This window comes from Pituophis catenifer, unplaced genomic scaffold (assembly GCF_029215685.1).
Source record: "Pituophis catenifer annectens isolate HBS135680 unplaced genomic scaffold, rPitCat1.0.hap2 SCAF_8, whole genome shotgun sequence".
NCBI classification, from domain to species: domain Eukaryota; kingdom Metazoa; phylum Chordata; class Lepidosauria; order Squamata; family Colubridae; genus Pituophis; species Pituophis catenifer.
In genome coordinates, this window is record NW_027256888.1 from 34,450,400 (window position 1) to 34,477,896 (window position 27,497).

The 27,497-nt window shown below is 39.3% G+C and overlaps 1 protein-coding gene across 1 annotated transcript in view; it reads left to right on the forward strand.

Moving 5' to 3' along the window:
• The first annotated feature begins 211 nt into the window (after positions 1-211).
• WDR17 (WD repeat domain 17) overlaps positions 212-27,497 on the forward strand; it is a 73,298-nt gene continuing 46,012 nt past the window's right edge. The window contains exons 1-7 of the mRNA XM_070948392.1: positions 212-277; positions 6,312-6,440; positions 9,209-9,392; positions 10,408-10,638; positions 14,626-14,877; positions 15,390-15,512; positions 27,227-27,414. Coding sequence (XP_070804493.1) covers positions 212-277; positions 6,312-6,440; positions 9,209-9,392; positions 10,408-10,638; positions 14,626-14,877; positions 15,390-15,512; positions 27,227-27,414 — 1,173 coding nt within the window. The remainder of the gene's footprint in view (positions 278-6,311; positions 6,441-9,208; positions 9,393-10,407; positions 10,639-14,625; positions 14,878-15,389; positions 15,513-27,226; positions 27,415-27,497) is intronic.

The following is a 27,497-nucleotide window of genomic DNA, read 5'->3' on the forward strand; positions in this document are numbered from 1 at the left end:
TAGTTCTCATATACTAGTTTAAATGCAATATCATGATATTTATATTATTGACATTTCTTAAAGATTTAGCTTGAGGCTTGTTATAAAGCAGTTGATTTCACAGAACAGAGGAGTTATTTCTGTGTAGTGTCAGTAAATTTTCACACAGAATCCATGTTGCATTAGCATTATTCAAGTGCTTGGTAACCTTGTCAACATCTTTATTTTTACTATGGCTTGGATGACTTGTATTTCACATTGGTTTGATGAAGACGATTGGTATGAAGAACAACAAAGAGTAAGGTATTTTCTTCTATTTTTTTTTCAGTTGCTTTGCTTTTGGTCTCACTGCAGCTTTTTTGTTCTATTGTGTGTTCTAGGCACAATCTGCATTTTTCAATGCAGTTCCATTATTGGATCAGAAATATTTGAGAACTAAAACCAGATCATTGTTTTGTTTTGTTTTTCATTGCAATAGAGTACAAACCTGGGGAAATAGTTAAGTAATAGTTGTATTTTCTGTGGTTACATATCTTTAGAATATTGTATATTTTTAAAATGCCTGTTTTATTTAGATGGATGAAATGACACACAATAGCTAAGAAGTAAATAAGAACAGTTTACAGCTTAAGGGATATTAAGCTTGTTTACAGAATTTTACTGATGGTATTCTGAAGGCTGCTATATTCTTTAACAGTATTTTACTATAAGAAATAGTGTTGCTATGGCAATCTTTGTGCAAAGGAAAACATTTAAAAGATAATGTACACTTTCATTTTGTTATATTAAGTGATATTATCATTTTTATGAATTTAAAATAAGGTAAATGTTTTCAGATATTAAAGAGAAAACTGCATTTTGGTGCACTGTGGCATGTGTGATCGTGAGTTGCATATAATAATGCACACATTGCTGAAAGGTGTGTCTGAAGACTCTTCTGTTAGTGTAACCTACCTCATACCTGTGTATGTATGTTGAACAAAATAAAAGCAGAAGAAGTACTAGGGAACAATTTAGTAAATAATTGCTTTCAGGGAAAAATGCTTACATTCTACTCATTAATGTTTTCATTAATTCTCTTCCTAGCAGTCTTTTCTTTGCAGAGCTTATGGAAGCATTATCAAGATACTCCTGCTATCTTTCATTGAGATAGTGATGAGAGGGTTAGTTAACCTCAACAAGGCGGTATCATTATTTGACTTCAGTTCACCATCTGAGTAACTCAGATTTTTTTTCTCATTATAAACAATGTAATATATTCACCTGCTTCTATGTGAGGGGAAGACAGATGGAAATTACTCACTAAGGAATGGATGCCTAAACTTTCTTTATAATACTACAAAGCTTTTTAATGTTGAATTTATATTTACCAACAAAGAAATAAGGGAAACTAGTATAGATCTATTTCAAGTTATTTAACTGTCATCAGCTAGTCCTACCCTTTTGGGAAAGTCCCATATTTGGGTAGACCAGGTTGCCCTGATAGAACGGTCTCTGGGGTGGGGGTGGGGAAGCTTTTTTAATGTTGTTTGTCTTTTGATGCTCTTACGTTAAAAATGTCATTTTTACTCAGATGATGAACTATTTTGTGAGAGCATGCAGAAATGTCTGTATGATAATATTTTTGATGCTCTTACGTTAAAAATGTCATTTTTACTCAGATGATGAACTATTTTGTGAGAGCATGTAGAAATGTCTGTATGATATTTTTGACATGCCCTATATTTAGTTCCTAAATTAAAATTGCTTTTATGTTCTATTAATTGGCTACAGGTTCTTAGATCCATTTTTGTTTTTCACTTTTCTCTGTTCACGTGTCTGCCCTTTGAGGTAATCCAGACAAGATGTACAAACCATGAGTACTGCCTTTATTTTAAGGTTACAGTAACTGAATCTTGAAAATCTGAAAGAACTTCTCTTCTCCTTTGCCTTTACTTTCCAGAGAACTAGGAAGGGTCCTTTCTTTGACACCTTCTTCATTCCCATTCCTGGGTCATCTCTTGTCAAACAATTGTCTGGGCTGTGGTCTTTATCCTGATTCCCAAGGTTATTCTCACAGCCCATTAAACACACATGCACACACACACACACATCCCCACTGTCCCTTTCTGGGCAGCGGGAATGATTGTAAGAACCAAAATAAAGAATAGCTATTAAGCTGTGTATATAATAGTATTTATCAAATGATGTAGACATTTATTCACAGCATTAACAGGGATTGGCTGACATATCACTGTACCTTTCTGCAACTATCTCTACTTTCTCACATTGTCTGGTCATCAGTTTCTATCCTTTACTGCTTCAATACCAACTTTTAAGTCTGAAACAAATTTATAGATTTAGAAGGATATAAAATGAGCATTCTGTTCATCCTTTTTCTAAAAATCAGCAATATTAGAATTAGAGTTAGAATTCTTCATTGGCCAAGTGTGATTGGACACACAAGGAATTTGTCTCCAGTGCATAAACTCTCAGTGTACATACAAGCAATTGATAAATCATGATCATAATCATAAAATATAATACTCAGTGACAGTCATAGAATACTGAATAAGCAACCAACATAAATCATACTAGGATACTTAATAAAACAATTAATATAAATCGTAAGATACAAACAACAAAGTTATAGTCATAAGAAGATAAGGAAATAGGTAATAGGAAAGATGGGAAGGATAATAGTAATACAGCCCTACTAGGTAGTTTGACAGTGTTGTGGGAATTAGTTGTTTAGCCGAATGATGGTATGGGGGAAAAATTGTCCTTGTGTCTAGTTATTTTGGAGTGCAATGCCCTATAGCTGTGATGACGAACCTATGGCACGCAGAGCCCTCTCTGCAGGCACACCAGCCTTTGCCCCAGCCCAGCTCCACTGTGCATGCATGTGTGCCTCCCGCTGGATAGCTGGTCTTCGCATCTCCGCTGCGCATGCACAGGGGGCAGGGTACATGTGGGGGACACGTGCAGGCATGGGGGGGGCGCATGTGCCGGGGGGTGCAGGTTGGAGCAGGAGGCTTTCCAGGCCGAAAACGGGGCGTGGGGGTGGAAAATGTACTGGCATGAGAAATTGAAGAGTCAAAAAAGATCTCTGTTAGTATACGCTGTGCAGAAATAATAACTATATTTTGAAGATTATTCACATTAAAAATATCCATAGTACTCTTAATAAACTAGCAACAGTTTTTAACAGCAAATCAACAGTTAATATAAGATTGCATTCTTTCCCTTTGAGGAAAAGGGAAATTCTTGGAGAATTTGATAAAGAGATCATCTTTATATGTTTGTGTACTTCATTGAAAACATAGTAAAATAGAAGACAATATTATAAACTCTGTGTAATATATGATTAGACATATTTTAATAGCCAGTTATAGTTTACAATTAGCTACTACATATGTTGAATTTTAATAAAGACATAATACTTCTCTAGGCACAGCAGACATTCTTACTAATGCTAATGCAATGATGGTATATGAAGTTAAAGTGTATTTTGGAAATAAAGCAAAAATTGTCATTTAAAAAAAACATACATGCTTATTGAAAAGGTATGTCTTAGAGAACCAATAATTACCAGGCTATTGATATCGCTTGCCTGTACTTTACAATATGTGCACTTTTCTTTAGCATCTTTTTTAATAAGTCAGCGTTATTACAATTTATGCTAGAATTAATATCTTCAACACGTAAGGTGCTTTTATTTTATAGCCAAACTGAGACTGCATAGCTAGAATCTGCAGGGTTTTAGAAAGAAAGTGAAAATCCTTAAATGGCTTATATAAAACATCTGTATGAAGGTAGGAGTAAGTCGATTAGCAATAAAATTTTATCATTCCACTTCATTTTATAAAAATGTAATATCTACATAAGAAATTTGAAATAACTATTGCAGTTTTATTACTTTTCTTTATTAACATATTATTACTACTACTGATGCTACATATATATTTTTCTTTTCCTACCACTTTTTCATTTTCATTTTCTTGGTATAAAAATGTCTTTTTATCAGTTTTGTATTTATGTGTTATGAGTATAGCAAAATACTTTCTTATTATTGTTTCTGGTGTGACAACTTCCCCAGTACCTGGATGAAGCCGATTATCTAGATCCTTTCCAGTTGGGCTTCAGGCCTGGGTACAGCACAGAAACGGCATTGGTTGCATTGGTTGATGATCTCTGGAGGGCTCGGGACAGGGGTTGTTCCTCTGTCCTGGTCCTATTAGATCTCTCAGCGGCTTTTGATACCATCGACCATGGTATCATGCTGCGACGATTGGAGGGGTTGGGAGTGGGGGGGCACCATGCTACGGTGGTTCTCCTTCCTCTCCGATCGTACGCAGTTTGTGTTAGCAGGGGGACAGAGGTCGACCTCAAGGCGCCTTGTTTGTGGGGTGCCGCAAGGATCAGTCCTCTCGCTCCTTCTGTTCAACATTTATATGATGCCGCTGGGCAAGATCATCCGTGGTTTCGGGGTGAGGTTCATCAGTACGCTGACGATACTCAGCTGTACATCTCCACCCCGAACCACCCCAATGATGCCCTTGACGTGATGTCCCAGTGCCTGGAGGCCGTGCGGATCTGGATGGGGAAGAACAAGCTCAGACTCAACCCTTCCAAGACCGAGTGGCTGTGATTTCCGGCGTCCCGGTATAGTCAGCTGGCTCCATCACTGACTATTGGGGGTGAGATCTTGTCCCCCTCAGAGAGGGTTCGCAACTTGGGTGTTCTCCTGGATGCACAGCTGTCCTTGGAAGATCATATGATGGCCAGGGGAGCTTTTTATCAGGTTCGTCTGATACACCAGTTGCGTCTCTTTCTGGACCAGGATGCCCTGCGCACGGTCACTCATGCCCTCGTCATGTCCCGTCTGGACTACTGTAACACTCTCTACATGGGGCTCCCCTTGAAGAGCGCGCGGAGGCTCCAACTAGTCCAGAATGTGGTTGCGTGGGTGGTTATGGGGACAACTCAGCGCACCCACATAACACCCCTCCTGCGCGAGCTGCACTGGCTCCCGGTGGTCTTCCGAGTGCGATTCAAGGTGTTGGTCACCACCTTTAAAGTGCTCCATGGCTTAGGACTGGGGTATATATGAGACCATCTTCTGCCAGCAACAGCCTCCCACCGGCCAATACGCTCCCACAGAGAGGGGCTCCTCAGGGTGCTGTCAGCCAGACAATGCCGACTGATGACACCCAGGAGGAGAGCCTTCTCTGTGGGGGCGCCAGCCCTCTGGAATGAGCTGCCCCTTGAGATTCATCTTATCCCCGACCTGCGTACCTTTCGCCGTGCCTTGAAGACCCTTTTGTTCCAACAAGCTGGCCTGGCCTAATACGAATTTTAGAATGAGTGTATGTGTGTTTCAATCTATGGACCAAATTTTTATATATTCAATTTTAAATTGTTTTAAATTTTGTAAATTTATATGTGTTTTAATATGGCTGTACACCGCCCTGAGTCTTTTGGGAAAAGGACGGTATAGAAATTTCATAAACATAAACATAACATAAACATTAATATATGCAATTATACAGATGACACAAAATATTTATCTTAACTGTTCACAGTTGGGGACTGTAATGCATTACCTCTAAGTTTCTTTCTATAGTGCCACACTAAATTAAGGATTTGTTGATTATACATGCATTCTTTACTTGAAATTTCTATGAACTTCAAGCCAAAAGTGGACTTTATATTTTCATTTATTGTTAAGTGACCAAATCTAATAATGGATAAAATGGAAATGAATACATAGGTAGTATGTAAGAATTCATATGGGTGTATATTCTATTCTTACTTAGCAGTTGCTAAAATTCTCCTACGAAAGGGCTAATTAGCTTTGTTTATGATTAGCATTGAGTTCTCTAGTGTTTTAATAAACACAGTGTTCTTGCCTGCATGTATAAGGATTGATAGAAATTGATAGGAAATTCACTTTTCAGTTTAAGTGTAATAAAAAAACTTCAAGAAATAATTTTAACAAATACCATGTGTGTCAAAGTGAAGATGTACCTTTTGTATGAGCAGCTGTTGGTGGAATGCATTTGTACAGTGATTATCCCTGTTTTATTCAAAAGTTAGTCTTTAATTTGCCATTTCTATGTTCTCTTGAAGGCCTAATAATCATGAACATATATAGAACTTGCTATGATATTATCTATGAATACAATTTTCTTAGATCTTAAATCTGATTTATAGAAAATGAGTAACTGAAGTATTGGTCTTGGAGTCATTTCCTGAAAATCCTTGTTTAATGCTTTCCAAATGTAAGTTTTGCAGATTTCAGTGGGATTTACTCCAGACTTGTTTATTAGATTTCTCTTTTTATTTTTTAGGCAAAAATGGCACAAGTTAAGCAAGTGGGTCTATTAACAGCTGGCTGTCAACCATGGAATAAAGATATATGTGCTGCTAGTGGGGATAGATTTGCCTATTGTGCAACCCTGGCGATTTATATATATCAGGTGAGAAATATTTTAGATTTTCTTTCTTTGTTTTTCTTGCTGGTATATGAATATTTATTATACTATTTTATAATTTTATAATTTTTTTTTAAAAAATAACTGTTTTTAGAAATTATAAAATATCCTTAATCATTTTAGACATTTTTTCAATCCATATTATTTCTGTAGAAAATATAATAATAAGCAATGCCAATTTAAAATGCATCATATTTTAGTAAGCTCTCCTGAACCATGTGGCTGGTTCTGAAGAATGAATGAGAAGCAACCCAGCACACCCAATATGCCAACAATGCAAGCCACATTAATAACAATTCAAGAAACCATGGCCAAAATGCAAGAATGTATGACCAGGAACCACGAGCAATTCAGAAAAGATATGGATGAGGTAAAGAGAGAAGTAAAGAACGATATCCAAAAGATTGACGAAAAAATGGATCTGATACAAGAAATTATTCAAAAAAAATGACCAAAGGATAAAAGAAATAGAACAAAAAATGGAATTGACAGAAGAAAAACTGGAAGCACTGGATACAAAAATGACAGGATTAAACAAGGAACTTGAGAACACAGTGGCGCAGCTGGAAATGGAAAAAGCGGCATTTTACCTGCGTTTCCAAAATGTAGTGGAAGAGAAGGAGGAAGATTTGACGATGATAATGGCAGAGATGATTGCTGAGGCGCTCCAAAGAGAAAAGGACGAAATAATAAATGAACTTGATGACGTGTACCGGGTCCATACAAATTACGCCCGACAAAATAAACTTCCCCGGGAGGTACACATAAGATTAGTAAGAAGAAAGGTGAGGGATATCGTATACAAAATAACAAAGGACGAACCTATGTTCTATAGGAATAAAGAAATAATTACTCTGAAACAAATTCCCAAAAGGATAAGAGATCTGCGAAAGGACTATTGGTTCCTGGCCACATTGCTAAATAGGAGATATATACCCTTTAGATGGACGACGCCTGAAGGGATGTTAGTAACATGGCAGGGAAAGAAAATAAAGGTGGACTCACAGAGTAAGGCAAGGAAACTATACGACCAAATGACGGGCAGCGAGGCAACAAATAGTAGTAAAGAAGAGGGAGAAAGGAATATTAAAGGAAAACAGAGGCGGGAACGTGAAAAAACCCCCCCACAAGGAGGAAAAGAAGACGAAGGAGAGACGCAGGAGGAAGGAGGAATGCAAACGAGAGGCAAAAAAAAGGAACAGGAAGAAACAAAGAAGAAACAACAGGAAAGTCAGTAAAAAATGGAAAGAACTCTAAAAATTCTATCAGTAAATGTAAATGGACTCAACTCGCCATCCAAACAACACCAAATTTTTTAAAAAAATTGTGAAACAAAAATCAGATATAGTGTGCCTTCAGGAGGTAGACATAAGAAAACAAGATATAAAATATATACAATATAAGAAATTAGGTACAGCATACTCATCATTGGCAGAAGAAAAAAAAAGAGGAGTAGTGGTATATATTAAGGAAGGAATAGATAGCAATATAAGATATGTGGATACTGAAGGTAGAATAGTGATGATAGAGCTAAAACTTGATTTTAAAAATATATTGTTAGTAGTAATATATGCCCCAAATAGTAAATAATTAGAATTCTATAAAAAAGTGCACGAGAAAATTATGGATCAAAAAATGGAAAATGTATGTCTGATTGGAGACTTCAATGCTATTTTAGATGCAAGAAAAGATTATAAATGTGTCCAGCAAAATAAAAATAAGAAAAATGTATTGCCCAGAACCTTTATAGATATGGTGGAAGAGCTAAATAAGATAGATAGCTGGAGATTCTATAATCCCGAAATTAGAAATTTTACATATTATTCGAATCCACATAAGTCCTGGTCTAGGTTGGATATGGCATGGGTATCCAGTATGTTAATGACGGAAATAGAAGCGGTAGAAATTCTATCAAACGATTGGGCGGATCACAACCCAATAATTATGACGTGGAAGGGGCAGCAGAAAAAGAAAAACAGATGGACAATGAATATACAGTTGATAAAAGAAAAAGAATATAAGAATTATATGGAAAAGGAGTTAGAATTGTTTTACAAGGAAAATACAAAACAATACACCTCCCTACAAAACTTATGGGACACAACTTTGGAAAACAAATAGATTGCCAACTGATCAGGAGCTAATATAAAAGATATACACATGCGCAGAAATGGACAAATTAACCTTAGAGTTACAGGATAAGGAGGACTCAAAATATTTTATAATATGGAATAGATGGTACCAGTGGATAAATCAGAGGAGGCCAAATGGGTAGAGATGAAATTTAGAGGAAATTAATATAATTAAAAAATGCACTGTCAGATAGATAGAAAATGAAATATGTCACTGTAGGTTTGTATATATGTATATATAATAATAGAAGTTGTTTATTGTATATTTATATGTAAATTTGTTTCTTGATTAAGTTAACTTTTAACTTAATCAAGCTTTTGTATGTTTTAAATGTTTTTAAGAATGAATAAAGTTTTGCTTTTTAAAATTAAAAAAAAAGAGAAACCTAAAATAGGTAAACTAAAGGGAAGCTATCCCTTTCTATTTCTGTAATCTATATGGCTCAGGTCAGGACCACACTTTGAGTCTCTGAACAGATATTCCAGAAGGTGCAGAGAAAATAGAGAGAGGAATATTTCCCCAGCTAAAAAGATACTATGCTATTTAATTTTAATATAGCAAGATAAATATTTTGATTTAAAAGTATTTGATCATTCTTTTTTGGATTTTTAAATTTTTAGTTGGATCATCAATATAATGAATTCAAGTTATGGGCAATTATGTCTGAACACAAGAAGACCATCACAGCTATTTCTTGGTGTCCCCATAACCAGGATCTGTTTGCAAGTGCAAGTGCAGAAAACCTAGTAATAATTTGGAATGTAACTGAACAAAAAATTGCTGCAAAATTACACAATACAAAAGGTATGATATAAATCAAATGTTAACATTTATTTGCAGCAAAAGCAGTCTTGTGCAGTACACCATGGTTTTAATGCAAGGTTACTCTTCTGATTTAAATAAATTTGATTCAGCAAAAGAAAATAAAAAAAAGGAATGAGGGAGCTTAACTGTTTTTTTTCCCCCCCCAGTAGGTCACTGAGCAGGAGATAGTGATGGCAGTTAGAAGTCAAGTAATTTATCTCTTAGCAAAAGCTAGTCTTGGATCAGTTTGCATATGTAAAAAAGACAGTCTATAAACAGACTGCATCTTTTGCATGCAACCTCCATTCAAAATAATATATTCAAGAACCTATCACTGCCCTGGTATAGTATTATTATTGTATGATAAAAAACTAGAGTCTCCCTTTTTCCCCCGTGCTGATAAATAGTCATGTTTATTTTTGCTAGGATAATGCCAAATAAAACAATTATGACTGTTTTCAGTTATATGGTACAATATGCTTTATTTTATTACTCTGCTCTAGAAATATTCAACTATAATTGATTCCTGATTCTGAACTTTTTGATGTATTTTCTTATAATATGATTTGGCAGTAAAGTATAGATCTTTCCTCTGCCATCCTACTTACAGCATCTGTTTTGCATCCAACTCCTAAGGATTGTTACTTGAAGTTTAAGTCATGAAAACTTCTTTTTTAATCTCTTCAAAATGTATTTTGCTTGGAAATCTCAAGTTAAGCTATATCTCAGAATTTATAGCAAAGCAGAAATAATTGTGAACTGGTATTTATTTAAAATCATAGACCTAATTTTCTTTGTGTTTTATTTAATAAAGCTGGCATGTTTAGACATTATATTTAAAAGATTGTTTCTTATCTTTAATTTTCTAAGAGAAGTTACAAACTCTCTTTAGCAGTGTGAAAAAGAAGGTGCTTGGTTCTGGAAAAGAAGTACATTAAGTTGCACTTTTAGTTAAATTCAGTGGAGATTTGGAAGTATATTTTTCTCATTTATTGGGTATCTTTTTATATTTCAGGTATTCCTGCGTCTCTTAGTTGGTGCTGGAATGTAGGTGATGCTGTTGCATTTACCTCCCATAGAGGTCCATTGTATATTTGGACATTTTCAGGGCCAGAGAGTGGTGTAATTGTACATAATGAAGCTCACAGTTTTATGTCAGATATTTGTCTGTTTAGATGGCATCCAAAGAAAAAAGGAAAAGTAGTGTTTGGTCATACTGATGGAAGTCTTTCTTTGTTTCAGCCAGGTAAGAAACTTTATGCCAAGGCAAGAGTCAATGCATCTTCTGATTAAAACAAAGAAGCTGTTATTATGAGAGAATTTATTAGTTTCTTTCTTTCAGATTTTATTCCCGTCACTCAAAATCCCAATGCCATGCATCCTTGCAGTCATTTCAGATTAAGAAATCATCAGATTTCAATAGTCTAATAGATTTCACAAAATATAGAATATATGTTTACTGTCAACATAAAATATATACAAATGTACAAATAAAAATGTAATTAATTGGCCGTTGATACTGACAGTGATGATGTTGTGTGGTGTTGGAGAAGATTCTTGAGAGTCCCTTGGACTGCAAAGAGATTGAATTGGTCAATCCTAAAGGAAATCAACCCTGACTGTCCTGTGGAAGGACAGATACTGAAGCTGAAGCTCAAATACTTTGGCCACCAATGAGAAAAAAGGGCTCATTGGAAAAGACCCCAATGTTGGAAAAGATTGAAGGCAAAAGGAGAAAGGGAAGGCAAAGATTGAGATGATTAGATATTATCATCAACACATTGTTCATTTTTGGCAGACTCAGGGAAACAGTGGAGGGGGGGTTGGTGTTCTATGGTCTGTGGGGTTGTGAAGAGTTGGACAACTTAGTGACTGAACAGCAACAACTGACAGTGAAGCAAGAAAGCTAGTTTGGTATAGTGATTAAGGAACGCTAATCCTGCCTTAAGCACAAAGCCAGCTGGGTGACCTTGGTCCAGTGATTGTCTCTCAGCCATAGAAAGAAGGCAATGATCAACAATATCTGAAAATCTTGCCAAGAAAACTGCAGTGTAATCCAGAAAGTTGTTAGCAGCCAACATTGACTCAAAGGCATACATGCATAAACGCATAAAACCCACTTGACAAGGAAATTAAATTCACCTTATATGATCATTTGAGTTGTGTGTCTTCCTATTATGCATTAGAATGATTTAAAAATAATGTATATAATAACCTATATTCCATAACAACTTAATTTTAACTATTTTCTCAGGCAACATTTTTTCCTTACTTATGCCAATATCCTTCAATACTCTGAAATTGAGGAATGCTTACTAAAATCATCTGCATCTATTTGTTCTCATTCAGTATAAAATAGATGCTTTTCTATATTTGAGTTCTTACAGATAATTTTTTAATAACAAAATTTTGATTTAATGTATTTTATTTATTTAAAACATTTACTTAGCTACCCATCTTATAGCCAACTTTGCTTGATTCTCAATCTAAATGTACAACATGCAAAACCATATCAAAACTATAAAACATATTAAAACATTAAAATAGATGTGTGTGATCACATTTTTCTTTATTATTAAAGATACCATATTTTTTGGACTATAAGATGCACTGAACTACAAGACGCATCTAGATTTAGAGGAGGAAAACAAGAAAAAAAAATAGTTTTTGGCCTCCGCGCATCCCATTTTCACTTTCCCTGGCTCCCGGAAGCACTTTGCAGGCCAAAAAGAGGCCCGTTTTTGGCCTCCCGAACCCTCCGCATGTCCAGTTTTCACCAAAACCCCACCTGTTTTTGGCCTGCAGAGTGCTTCTGGGGGCCGAGGAGGGTGAAAACTGGATGCATGGAGGCCTCCGGAGGCCAAAAACGGGCCTGTATTCAGTCTAGTAAGACACACCGAAATTTTCACCCATTTTTTGTGTGTGGGAATATGTTTTATACTCCGAAAAATACGGTAATCAGTCTTTAGATACAAAGATATGGGAGGGAATAACTAGATTTGATAGGAAAAGTCACATATCCAAAGAACCCTGCATAATTTGGAATCATGTTATGGTAAAAATAGACTTACAGTCAATAGAAATGTAAATTATTTTGATACTACTATTTCAGGATTCAATTTCTAAATTGCTGTAATGAAGATTTGTAGGCATTGAACCATCTGTTTAAGCATGATAGTCCCTTGTACAGGAGAGGATTGCACATGAAAGTACCTGCTTCTTCCATTAACATTTGTGTGTATATTGTATTGGGGATAGGAATTCCCTACATGTAGCAGGAAGAATAAGTTGTAAATATATAGTAAAATAAAATGAATAAATAAATAAATAAATAAATAAATAGAAAAAAATCATTCAAATCTATCATGCTGCTGCAGAATTGCATGTCTTAATGTGAGTCTACTTTAAACTAAGTAAGGGATTAGTTAAAAATAAAGTGAATGTACTTTCTTATTATGAATCCAGCATTGCCAAGTATTATTTTGTCTATTCAAAATAAAAAACAAAAAAGACCTCCAAACCCTTTCTTTGCTATAGTTTGAGACCGAGTCATTACTAAATAATTAACAGATTCAAGGATGTCTTTTAATTATTAGTATCTACATTTTATTCAACATGTTTACTTTATTTAACTAATTAGATCTCTATAGCAACTACCAACAATGGAGGCATCCAAGAAAAAAAGGGCAGTAAGTTATTTTTGAAATATAAGTAGACTTATATCAACAATTGAGCCAAAACTTCTGTTGCTAAGTGAGATAGTTTTTAAATGAATTTTGCCCTGTTTTACAATCTTTTTTGCCACAGTTGTTAAGTGAATCATTGCAGTTGTTAAGTTAATAAATATGGTTGTTAAGTAAATATACTTAATGAATAATGAAAATTAGTTTAATGAAAATTAGTTTACATATTTATATTTCAAATGTAGGCATCGGTGAAGGTGGGTGGGGCAAGATAAGGTGTGAGGGACAGGGCGAGGCCAGCCAGCAGTTTAACAATCGGTTTGGCCGAAGTGATGCGAACCAGTTGAATCCCACCTCAAATGGGCTGTCTGTGTGCACACGGGATGCTTGGAGAGAGAGAGCAAGAGAGCTCTCCAACCTCTGTTTGTGTGTGTGTGTGTGTGTGTGTGTGTGAGTGAGTGACAGAGAGGGAGTGAGCAAGGCACCCAAATTTCTGGCAGCGGTAGAGGCAGCTCCTGAGCAGCATGATCCCCCCTCCCCAGCCAGCCAGAGAATTCCGGAAGGCTAAATGAAGTTTTTAACTGAGCAAGGAAGCACTGCGGAGCAAGGCCCTTCAAACCCGCATCCAGCCCACTGGAATTCGCTGTGCCGGGGCAAGAATTACTTCTGTCAAAGGCTTTTTAATACCCTTCCGTAGCTCCTTTTTGATTTTGCCTGCTTTCAGGATGATGGGCCCCTGCACCGCGTACTCCACTGCCTTGACCTGCTGGTTCATAGAGTCCAATGAGAGGATCTTCTCGTGTGGCACCTTCTCTTTCAGCTGCAGTGCGGGAGCCTCGGCTGCAGTGCTGCTTCAACCAGCCAGCCCAAGCCCAAGCTGGCTGGCCGCTCTGTCCCCACTGGGGGCTGGGCGATGCTATGCAGGGCATTGAGCGGCTGTTGGCCGCGAGGCTCTTTGCCAGTGGCCAGCCAGGTGAGGAAGTGCATGACTTCAGTTCTGCGTGAGGGGGAGTGGTGTGACAGCAGTTTCCTTGCTCAGCCTCGACAAGCAATACATGGTGCCTGCACCAGTGTCCTGAGACAATCAGAGAAGATCGCCGCTTGCAAGCAGACAAGCAGAGGTAGCAAGCGTATGCCGTGCAGTGTAAAATGAGAGGCTCTGTTGTCCCGCAGAGCCTGTCACCGCTTGGGGGGGAGGCGAGAATGACAAGACTCAGGGAGTAGGTTAGGTGAAGCTGGCTGACTGGGGAGGGGGGTTATGCTGCTCAGAAGCCGCCCCCGCTGCTGCCTCCCCCCACATACAGAGAGGTTGGAGAGCTGGGAGGGGAGGGGCCAGATGAAACACATCTTGACATGAGTGACGGGTTGGCCACACCTACCCAGTCACCTGACACACACCCCAGCCATGCCCCCCCCCAGCCAGTCAGAGCAGAGAACCGGTTGTTAAATTATTTGAATCCCACCACTGAGCATAACCATTTGAACACAGTGATTCTGTATAGAGAATTTTTCTCTGTAAATGAATAAATTGCATATTTTTATTTTTCAAGGTTGTAAGCATCAGAAACATGTTTTGAGGCCAGAATCACTTGAAGGGACAGATGAGGAAGATCCTATTACTGCTCTGGAATGGGACCCTCTGTCAACAGATTATCTTCTTGTTGCAAATTTGCATAATGGAATCCGTCTTGTTGATTCAGAATCTTTCTCCTGTATCACAGCCTTTAATCTTCCTAGTGCAGCAGTATCTGTGCAATGTTTAGCTTGGGTTCCTAGTGCACCTGGAATGTTTATCACTGGAGGTAAAAAAATATTTTTCATTTATATTATAGTAACATAGTACACAGGGCACACAAGAGACTTGTTTAGGTCAAGGTTAAGGTAAGTGAAGTTTGTACCAAATTATCAAACTAATTGCATAATTGGTTATGTAAAGGCAAGGATAAAACTAATATTTTAAAATAGTAATGATAATTTTCTGACATTATCACTTCCTTCAGAAAGGAAGTTTCACTCTCGTTGTCTTTTTATTTTATCTGTAATCTGATTCTAGAAAACACAATCTAATCGGTTCAGAATGTTGGGTAAGAAATTGGCATTAAGTGGACAATATGTACATTGGGAGAGAATTTGCATTAGCTGGATAATATTAAATCATACTGAAAGCAGAATTTTCCTATCATATTTCAGTCCCTATTTCTGAAGTCATGCTTAATGCTAATTAAAAATCCAATTAGATTTTGACTTTTGTTTTTAATTATTGCATTATGTATTATTTAATTAAAATTAAGTTAATCTTTTTTAAAAAATATAGATTCTCAGGTTGGTGTGTTGCGTGTCTGGAATGTATCACGAACAACACCAATAGATAATTTTAAGTTGAAGAAAACAGGTTTCCATGGCCTACATGTGCTTAATTCTCCTCCAAAGAAGAATAGTAAGTATACCTATTTGTTTTTGATTTGGACATATTCATGTAAAGCTGTGTGCCAGATCAATGAACCTAACATTTAGCTCATAAGTGGTTCTGTATGGCAACAAAATATGGACCAATTAATTTGTGATAGTTCTTTTGAAACAGTCAGGACTTGCACATAAGGCAGTTCCTAGAGTCGTTTAAAGGCATTATATATGTTCCTCTTGTAATGTATCAATAAGACCATTAAAAATTAAATTCTTTATTACAGGTGAGACATCCAAACTAAATAAAATGTAATAAAATGTAGAGACAGTTACACAATAGAATGTGTAAAACAGAATAAGTCATATTGAGATAAATAATGTTGCACTAATTTAGTGTATCAATATCAATATTGTATGTGAGTTTTACAAATTGCAAAAACAGAAGGTTACCTTCAAATCCTTATCTGCCAGTAAAAAATGGAACATAATTTTTTTCAGTCTGTCTTGGATATGGGTTAGAAATACTGCCAATAGGTATGTCTAAATGAAAATTGTAGTATGACAGAATATTAGTACGGTACTGTATTTCCTTCTTAAGAATTGCAGAGCCTTTCTGCGTGTGGTATTTTATGAAATGTTTCACTCAGCTGTGCTGTTCGTACAACATTAAACTATAATGTTAGATAGCTATTGAACTTAACATATCAAGATGCTTTCGGACAGTAATAACATTTATTGATCTCTGTGTACAGCATCATACATTTTGCTCCATCTTGTCTCTGAAAGTTCTACGACGCAAAAGAAAAAAAAATGTTGCTTTGTTGTGCTTGTATTCCCACTTACAATCCAATGACAGTTTATTTCAGGCAGCCAAAATCTTAGGGAATTCTGTAGGTTCCAGAAACTAGACCAAGTAGACAACACATGCAAAACTATCAACAACATATTCAAAGGTATAAAATTCACAAGGGAAGAAAACAACCCACAATCCTACCTGGATATCCTCATTATGAGAGACAGCAATAGCCAACTAGAAACCCAAGGTTATCATTAAACCATACATATCAACCAAGTGCCCCACTACCAAAGTAACAACTTAACATTCCACAAGAGGAGCTGGGTAAGAACACCATTCAGATGAGCACAAACCCACTGCAGTCACCCTGAACATCAGGAAAACAGATCATTTATACAACATCTTCCCAAAAAATGGATATTCATACAACTTCATCAAAAAATGCCTGATCACTCAACTCAATATAGCACAGTCAACACAAGTTGTGAAAACAATAACACTGCCATACTTCAAAATATCTCAGAAACCATCAACAGACTATTACAACCACATGGCATTAGCCTAGCACATAAACCAACTATAGCCCTCAAAAACATCCTAAGTAAACCAAACGATCTAGCAGCCCCAGAAGAGTCATCTACAACTTACAGTGTAAGGACTACACTAGCCAGTACATAGGACAAAGGCAGTCATACATAGGCAGTCAGAAGACATGATTAAAACTCCTTAATTTCACAAGACATGGACAGACTTAATCATAGTTTCAGCTGGGAAACTCTGACCATCCTAGACCAAGCCAAGTCCAGAAAAGACTATAGAATTCCTGGGAGCTTGGCATTCAAAAAAGGGAATCAACAATCCAAAAAGGGAACAAAAAGGCTATACCACCTCCTCACCAGCAATCAATACCTAGATGAGCATAGATTAACACAAAGATTAACATTAGACCAATGATCAAAAAGCAAAGAAGACCCCAATCAAGGACTGACAAACAAGCTAACAGTAAACAGCTCAACCAAAGTACTACTTAGACCACACCCACCAAGATTAATACCGCAAGCCATTAGAATATAAAATGAGAACAAAACCCACACCTTACTACCACTGATGATATTACCTAGTTTGGGTAATGAAATATCTGCAAAAAAACCAAGCTCAGAGAGCACCAAGGACCCCTCAGAAACAAGAAAGTTTTCCTCCTGAAAATGCAGATCTAATGTTGAATTTAGTGTCTGGAGATCCAAAGGAGCTACCATGTTCCTGACTTGCTGTTAGGCCTTTCTTCACGGGATTACATGTATTATATCATAGCATAAGGGCATTATGATTTCTTGCATCCTAGGTTGGTTTAAGGACTGTTTTGGATGGTTAGGAAATTAAACAGATAATCATTTTATAGCATCCTATTTCTCTTATCATCCTATTTAGGATTTTGTTTCAGTTTCAGTTTCAGTATTCCTTCCAAACTTCATCTTGCTGCTTTTAAATAAAACTGAGGGCATAGATTGGACACAATTCACTAGAAGAAGAAAAATAGATAACACAGAGCTAATCTTTGAGAAACTATGAAGAAATAGAAAAGATTAGAAAGGAACTCAGGATGATTCCATTATAATTCAAAGTGTTTAAGAAGGGAAAGAAAACTTGTATTCAAGCTTCCAAGATTCTCTTACTATAGCCCATCTGAATAAATATAGTTCCAACCAAACTTGTGAATCTTGTTTCCTGACCTGGTCTGCTTGGAAAGGTTGACGGAGATCACCACTATGAGTGCCACTTCTAGCTGAACCATTTGTATTTTTACACGAACAGCAGTTAAACCTATTGTTCTCTTAAACTAAATTAACTAGGAGAGGATTTCACAGTATCAACAAAAAATACCCATAAGAAGTATCCTAAATGTACTTCCAGATATTGTATTCCCTGACATCCAAAATGGTAAAATCCCCAGGCACATTCCTTGCTGTATTGTGCTGCTACTTCAATTTATTGTGAAGTAAACCTGAATCATACTAATGAGTTTTCCTCTCCTAATTATTCCCAGTGGCCAGATATTGCATCATTCTTCATACTGAGTTACGTTTTTGGTGTTGCCTTGTCAACTACTTTTTCATCAACATTCTTTAATAATCTTTGTTTTTATGCATAGCTGACATAATAACATGAGAATAGTGGAAAGACCATTGAGATCTTGCATTATTGCCAGTCACCCAGGGCCAAAAAGAATTTTTCAGTAGCTTCTTGCTTGCATGTTTTTAGCAAAAGATTTATTGGTAACATAATAACATGATAAAAAAAAAACCTATGGATTTCCTTATCAGAATAGCATTAGTTACCTCATAGTTCTGTCCTCTATGTATTAATTAAGTGGTTTCAGTAATAATGTGTAGGACTTTGTCTTTTGTCAGTGTTGTATTTCAACACTGTATTTCAAATTCCCTTTCTGAAAAGGGAATCTGAAAAAAAGAGCCTTGGTAGTACAGGGGTTTAAGGCACCCTGTTATTAAGCTGGTTATTAAAACCAGCTGCCTGCAATTACTGCAGGGTTCGAATCTCGCCAAGGCTCAAGGTTGACTCAGCCTTCCATCCTTTCTAAGGTAGGTAAATTGAGGACCCAGTTGTGGGGGAAATAAGCTGACTTTGTATAAATATACAAAAGGATGAAGGCTATTGCTGAGCACATTGTAAGCCGCCCTGAGTCTTCGGAGAAGGGCGGCATATAAATCAAATTAAAAAAAAAAAATCAAGATATTTATTTGTTGTTCATTTTCTGAAAAAAAGACATTGGTTTGACTCTTTCTGAAATTTGTATGATTCTTTAATTTCTGTGTTATTTAACAATCCAATTTCTTAGGTCACAAATCCTAGCAGGTTTTCTCCTTCTGGTGTATCTATGTTATTTCTTACTTATCCTCAGTGTTTGTAATTATACATTCTTCAAATTTCTTCCCTCCCTCCAACCCTGTACTTTTTGCATCATTTTCCTATAAGTATCTGTTCTTTTTTATTCTCTTCTTCATATGTGCAGGACTTCCATTTTTTTTAAAGAAATATTTTTAAAATAGTTTCTTTGAGATCAGTCATTAACCAAAAAGTAGTTATGGTTCCTGCACTGAAAAATCTTTTCTGGTTTGAATTTATTGATATCTTTATTACTGCAATTCTAAGTACAGTGGTACCTCAGTGCTTGACTGCTTCAAATTCAATTGAATTTGGTACTTGACACATTTTGAAGCAATAATCTTGTCCTGGTACTCATCTTTCTTCTGATCTCAACGTTCAAGATAGGACTTGCTGGCATCAGCTACCTTATGATTCATTTCTCCTTCTGGCTGAAATAAAGGGTCACGTGATAAGTCATGTGGTTTGCTCAGTAGTCATTGTTTTTAGTACATGTGCCTCCCGGAATGAATCCCAGACAAGTACTGAAGTACCACTGTAATCTGTTTTGGAAAGCTTTTGCTTTCTTGATTTACCCTTTATTTATTTGAATTCTATGGTTCCTTCTCAACATGTGTCTCTGGGCAGCATGGTGAAGTATTTCAGTGCATAAGAATAATCAAAATCACTCTGTATTATACTTAGTTCTTTGGAAATAATTCTTTGTTTCAGGAACTCCCTTTTGGGTACCCGGAGTGAAAACAATTTGCAAGCTATCTTAAAGTCATAATTTTATATTTAATATTGTATTACCCTATATGAAAGGACTCTTGGAAATGAAGGCTTAGTGCAAAAGATAGTTCCTTCACCTCCCTCCAGTAATGCTTCAAAAAGATTATTCTCCTTCAGAGTGATGCTATAGTCCTGTGCTTAGTCTCTATTACATTTACAGGATTATCAACCTGGAAACAGGACATTTTGGGTTCCTGGATGTTTCATTTAATAATCTCTCGGCTATCTTACCTTTTCTAGATTAGTTGTCTTGGGATCCTTCAATACAGTGGTTATTTTTATCCCTGAAGACTGTTACAGTCACTTGAACTATAACTACCCAAGTGCCCTCATTTTGCTGCTGCCTGATTAGGCAGTATTTATTTATTTATTTATTTATTATATTTCTATACCGCCTTTCTCCTGTAGGACTCAAGGCGGTGTACAGTCAAGAAAAATATAGACACACAAACATCATAAAATTGCTAATTAAAATTATTACTTAGTTTGGTCAATTAAATAAAACCCAGAATTAGATAACATTTAAAAAATCATTCACATGTTTGTATGTTTAGCCCTGCCTGTTGGAACATCAGGGTCTTGAGGGCACGGCGGAAAGCACGGAGATCAGGGATATTCCGTATCTCCGGGGGCAGTTCATTCCAAAGGGTGGAGCCCCCACAGAGAAGGCCCTCCCCCTGGGAGTCGCCAGTCGACATAATTTGACTGACGGTACCCTGAGTAGTCCCTCCCTGTGAGAACGAACTGGTCGGTGGGAGGCTATTGGTGGCAAAAGACGGTCTCGTAGGTACCCAGGTCCTAAGCCATGGAGCGCTTTAAAGGTGATAACTAACACCTTGAATCGCACCCGGAAGACCACCGGGAGCCAGTGCAGCTCACGTAGGAGAAGTGTTACATGGGCGTAACGAGCTGCGCTCATAATCACCCGTGCGGCTACGTTCTGGACCAGTTGGAGCCTCCGGGTGCTTTTCAAGGGGAGCCCCATGTAAGGCAGTACTCCATCCAGCTAATTAATAGTCAAAAACCAAAACTCCAGCTAGTATTCTTCCTCTTGTCCTTAACTCTTTCTTTCTTACCATCCTTCACAGCAATGGGGAAGAATACAGCTATTTTGTGACTAGTGTAAATTAGGAAGGACTGGGGATGGTGGCAAGCACAATGGCACTTTAACTTTAAGAAGGAGAGGGAAGAATTCTGAAGAGCTCGATAATGGAACAATACAGGACTTCCTGCCATTGGTAAATTGCCCCACAAAATCAAAGGAATCACTGCAAAATTATACATTGTATATACAGGTGAAACTCGAAAAATTAGAATATCGTGCAAAAGTTCATTTATTTCAGTAATGCAACTTAAAAGGTGAAACTAATATATGAGATAAACTCAATACATGCAAAGCGAGATAGTTCAAGCCTTGATTTGTCATAATTTTGATGATTGTGGCTTACAGCTCATGAAAATCCCAAATTCACAATCTCAGAAAATTAGAATATTACATGAAATCAATAAAACAAGGATTGTACATAGAACAATATCGGACCTCTGAAAAGTATAAGCATTCATATGTACTCAGTACTTGGTTTGGGCCCCTTTTGCATCAATTACTGCCTCAATGCGGCGTGGCATGGATGCTATCAGCCTGTGGCACTGCTGAGGTGTTATGGAAGACCAGGATGCTTCAATAGCAGCCTTCAGCTCTTCTGCATTGTTCGGTCTCATGTCTCTCATCTTTCTCTTGGCAATGCCCCATAGCTTCTCTATGGGGTTCAGGTAAGGCGAGTTTGCTGGCCAATCAAGCACAGTAATCCCATGGTCATTGAACCAGGTTTTGGTACTTTTGGCAGTGTGGGCAGGTGCCAAGTCCTGCTGGAAAATGAAGTCAGCATCCCCATAAAGCTCGTCTGCGGAAGGAAGCATGAAGTGCTCCAAAATCTCCTGGTAGACGACTGCGTTGACCCTGGACTTAATGAAGCACAGTGGACCAACACCAGCAGATGACATGGCTCCCCAAATCAACACAGACTGTGGAAACTTCACACTGGACTTCAAGCATCTTTCAGTGTGTGCCTCTCCATTCTTCTCCAGACTCTGGGTCCTTGGTTTCCAAATGAGATGCAAAAGTTGCTCTCATCAGAAAAGAGGACTTTGGACAACTGAGTAACAGACCAGTTCTTTTTTTCTTTAGCCCAGGTAAGACGCTTCTGACGTTGTTTGTTGTTCAGGAGCAGCTTGACAAAGAATATGACATTTGAAGCCCATGTCCAGGATCCATCTGTGTGTGGTGGCTCTTGATGCACTGACTCCAGCCTCTGTCCACTCCTTGTGAAAGTCCCCAACGCTTTTGAATGGCCTTTTCCTGACAATCCTCTCCAGGCTGCAGTCATCCCTGCTGCTTGTGCACCTTTTTCTTCCACACTTTTCCCTTCCACATAACTTTCTATTAATGTGCTTTGATACAGCACTTTGGGAACATCCAACTTCTTTTGCAATTACCTTTTGAGGCTTTCCCTCCTGATGGAGGGTGTCAATGATGGTTTTCTGCACAACTGTCAGGTCAGCAGTCTTTCCCATGATTGTGATTCCTACTAAACCAGACTGAGAGACCATTTAAAGGCTCAGGAACCCTTTGCAGGTGTTATGGCTTAATTAGCTGATTAGAGTGGGACACTTTGAGCCTTTTCACAATATTCTAATTTTCTGAGATTGTGAATTTGGGGTTTTCATGAGCTGTAAGCCATAATCATCAAAAGTATGACAAATCAAGGCTTGAACTATCTCGCTTTGCATGTAATGAGTCTATCTCATATATTAGTTTCACCTTTTAAGTTGCATTACTGAAATAAATGAACTTTTGCACGATATTCTAATTTTTCGAGTTTCACCTGTACAGCATTTCTTTTAAAGAATCATCTGATCAACTCACTCTGTTGCGTTATATCACATTCTCACTGTAATTCTGAATTCGCAGATTCAGATTTTATTTCCCTGCATGGCAACATCAGCACCTAAATTAGCACCAAAAGCTAGGAATGAAAAGCTAGGAATGAGTCCCAAACATCATTAGTATTCTGAAAAATCTCTGCTTTTTTTAGTAGTATGTTGAGTGCCACCCAGCCTTTCATCATCTGTGTCACTATGTCACTGTCACTATGTCTCTAACAACCGATATCTGTTTGAGTTCCTCTGTAAAACATAGGAATGGTTTTGTCTTCTCCCATTCAGTATAAAATGGTCATTTGGCTATTGTAAGTTAAGTAGTAATCAGTTATCTTCTATATCTTCTATTATCTTCTATGTTGCTATTTTCCATCCACTTCTCATATTTATTATGGCTTACACTTCGGCGACCCTCCTTGCTCTGCGAGATACCCCCCTCTCGCAGACATGGCCTTCGAATTTATTGAAGGCCTACCTCAAGGACAGGTTTTGGAACCCCGAGTGGTGGCATGCTTCTAAGCGTGGTTTGAGGGGTTTTTTAATTAATGTTTTTAATCAAATTTTAAGGGGACCCGGGAGGCGGGTGGTAAGGGTTGAGCCGGGGACAGCTCCTACGGTTCAGCAATTGGGCCCGTCGGATGGTTGTGGGGGGAGGGAGGGAGGAGGAGGGAACAAAGAGGCTCAGCGGAGAGAGGGTCTTCCAATCCTTGTGACAGTTGGGAGACGCAGAGGTCGGGAGAGGGGGGGGCTAGGAGGCCGCCGCCGCTTCATTCAAGCGGTGGCGCCCTCCTGCCCCCTCAGCTCATCCTGCTCCCCCGACGGCGACAGAGTGCGGAGCCCTGGACTCCGACTGGTGTACTTAAATGCCAGGTCCGTGGTGAACAAGAAACTCCTCGTCCGAGATCTTATAGACGAGGAGGACGCGGACCTGGCTTGTATCACTGAGACCTGGCTGGGGCCGGAGGGCGGTGTCCCTCTCATGGATTTGTGTCCCCCAGGTTTCTGGATACTACACCAGCCACGACTCCAGGGGAGGGGCGGAGGAGTGGCGGTAGTTATTAAGGAAAGTCTTAGGCCTAGGGAGGTCACTGTTCCTCAGGTTGGCGGGTGTGAATCCCTCCTTTTGAAATGGGACCCTGGAATTCAGTCTGGGCTGTTGATCACGTACCTCTCCCCCAGCTGCGTGACCTCAGCCCTGCCCACACTACTAGATGTCTTAGCCGAATTGACGGTGGAACTCCCCAACCTTTTGGTTGTGGGAGATTTCAATCTGCCATCGGCCGGTGAGTCATCTGAGTTGGTGCGGGAGTTCATGACCTCCATGACGGCCATGGACCTGACTCAGATTGTACAGGGCCCAACTCATATTGGAGGACACACACTCGACCTTATTTTTCTCTCTGGACAGTGGATAAATGATTGTGGGGAGGGGACTCTATCTATTGACCCTCTGTCATGGACCGATCATTCCCTCCTTAGACTCGACTTTTCCTCCGCCATCCCCCGTCGCAGGGGTGTGGAACCAGTAAGATGGTTCCGCCCCAGGCGCCTGATGGAACCCGAAAGTTTCCTGATGGAGCTTGGGTCATTTCCCGCCTCCTTAGCCCACGATTCATCTGAGACCCTTGTCGCAGCCTGGGAACAGGCTGCGGTGGGGGCCCTGGATCGAATCGCACCTTTGCGGCCTCTGATCCGATGCAGATCCCGGGCGGCTCCTTGGTTTACCGCGGAGCTCAGGGAAATAAAGCGTCGGAAAAGACGCCTGGAGGGTGGTTGGAGATCCTCCCGATCCGAGTCCGACCGAACACAACTAAGAACCCATATTAGGTCTTATCTTGTGGCAATGGAAGTAGCGAAACGTAACTATTTCGCCACTCTCATTGCATCTGCAGAAAATCGCCAAGCAGCCCTGTTTAGAGTGACCCGCTCCCTCCTTAATCAGGGAGCGAGGGAGGACCCCTTACAGGGCCATGCTGAGGACTTTGCACAGTTTCTGCAAGATAAAATCACTCAGATTCGGACCGGGTTGGACTCCGACTGGACAGAGTCCGTTGAGGTGACAGGGCCTAGTCTCGGTGGAGACATCTGGGTTGAGTTTGAGCCTGTTTCATTGGATGACGTGGACAGGATTATGGGTAGGCTGGGGTCTTCCACATGTTTACTGGACCCTTGTCCCTCCTGGCTTGTTTCGGCAGCCAGGGAGGTGACTGGAGACTGGATCCAGGCTATTGTCAACGCTTCACTAAAGGAAGGGGTCTTTCCCGCTGTGCTTAAAGAGGCGGAGGTTCGACCCCTCCTTAAGAAGCCTAACCTGGATCCTGACGTACTTAACAACTACCGTCCAGTCTCCAACCTTCGCTTTTTAGCGAAGGTTGTTGAGTCCGTGGTGGCACAGCAATTCCCTCAATTCCTGGAGGAAACTGACTACCTGGATCCTTACCAATCTGGTTTCAGGCGTGGCCACAGCACGGAAACGGCATTGGTCGCCCTAGTAAATGATCTCTGTCGGGCCAGGGATGGGGGTTGCTCCTCCATCCTGGTCCTTCTTGACCTCTCAGCGGCATTCGATACCATCGACCATGGTATCCTGCTGCAGCGGCTCAGGGGGATAGGGTTAGGAGGCACTGTTTTACAGTGGTTCTCCTCCTATCTCTCGGGCCGTCTGCAGTCTGTTTGGGTGGGGGGTCAGGGATCCTCCCAGAGGCCTCTCACTTGTGGGGTGCCTCAGGGCTCGGTTCTCTCTCCTCTGCTCTTTAATATCTATATGAAACCGCTGGGTGAGATCATCCGTGGTTTTGGGGTGAGGTATCATCAATATGCTGATGATACCCAGCTTTACATCTCCACCCCTGACCACCCTAGGGATGCCCTTTCCGTGATGTCCCACTGCCTGGAAGCGGTGCGGGTTTGGATGGGGAGGAACAGGCTTAGACTCAACCCTTCCAAGACTGAGTGGCTGTGGATGCCGGCATCCCGGGATCTGGAGGTTCCATCCTTAATGATCGGAGGTGAAACCCTTCCTCCCTCCGACAGGGTCCGCAACTTGGGTGTCCTCCTGGATTCTCGGCTGTCTTTAGATGACCATCTGACGGCCGTAACCAGGGGGGCCTTCGCACAGGTCCGTCTTGTGTGCCAGTTGCGCCCGTTCCTAGACCGGGATGCCCTCGCCACGGTCACTCACGCCCTTTTTACCTCTAGGTTGGACTACTGTAACACCCTCTACATGGGGCTGCCCTTGGGATGTGTCCGGAGGCTTCAGCTAGTCCAAAATGCAGCCGCGCGGGTAGTTACGGGGGCGTCTAGATACTCCCGTGTAACACCTCTCCTGCGTGAGCTGCACTGGCTACGGTGGTACTCCGGATACGTTTCAAGGTGCTGGTGCTCACCTATAAAGCCCTTCATGGCTTAGGCCCGGGGTACTTGCAGGACCATCTCCAGCCGTTCTCCCATCGTCCTGTGCGCTCTCACAGAGTCGGCCTCCTCAGGGTGCTGTCGGCCAAACAATGTCGGCTGATGACCCCCAGGGGGAGGGCATTCTCTGTGGGAGCCATGACCCTCTGGAATGGATTGCCCACTGAGCTCAGGACAGCCCCTGACCTTCTTTCCTTCCGTCGCGAGCTGAAGACCTGGCTCTTCTGCCAATTAAACTGATCCGTTTGGGGGTACACTGGTATAATTTTAAATCGTTTTTAATTGGGTTACTGATTTTAATTTGGTATTGTATTGTGATTTGTATTGAAGTTGTCATTTTGTAAGCCGCCTTGAGTCCCTAGGGAGAAAGGCGGCATATAAATCGCAATAAATAAATAAATAAATATTATTGCTGTTTCATATAGGTGCTTACTTGCTTTAGCCTGAGCACTGGGATAACTTCCGTGTTTTAGCTAAACACGGAAGTCATGAAGTCAGACTTAGGTGACAAGACAGTTGGTCAATTTCTGTCAGAATCAATGGATCAATGTAGGGTTGAAATGGAAAAAAAGACCCCGCACCTATAGGAAAAACACTGGGAAGGAAAAAGTTTTAAATTACTAAATATCTTGGCAAGTTGGCATAGAATCAAGTTGATTATAATTAATGTTTAAATGCCAGGTAGGTATAGCTCTGGATGTCAATACCTACACAAATTTTGATCTCTCTGTTAGCTGTTCTTAAATGGCTATTCTCAATATTCTGGGACTTATTTTTTTCTGCCTCAGATTTAACAGTTCTCTGCAACTCTAATAATTTTAATGCAAATATTGTAATATATTATGCAAGAATATTTTTTATCTATAGTTAGCAGCAGATTGAATGGAGAAGAAAGGAAAATTATGCTAATAATATTTTACCTTTTCATTCAGCGTTTTTTTCACAGTCTCCTACCAAAAACCATCATACATCATCTACAAGTGAGGCTATTCCATCTCCAAGTCTAACCCAGAATCAAGCATTTTCACTTCCTCCTGGACATGCTGTCTGCTGTTTTATGGATGGTGGAGTAGGGCTTTATAACATGGGAGCTAAGAAATGGGAATTTCTTCGAGATTTGGTATGTTTGATCTCTTACCTAAACAACAGATTCAGATCAGTTCAACTGTATTTTATGTAGTAATGTAATCTTATTCTAGAGAT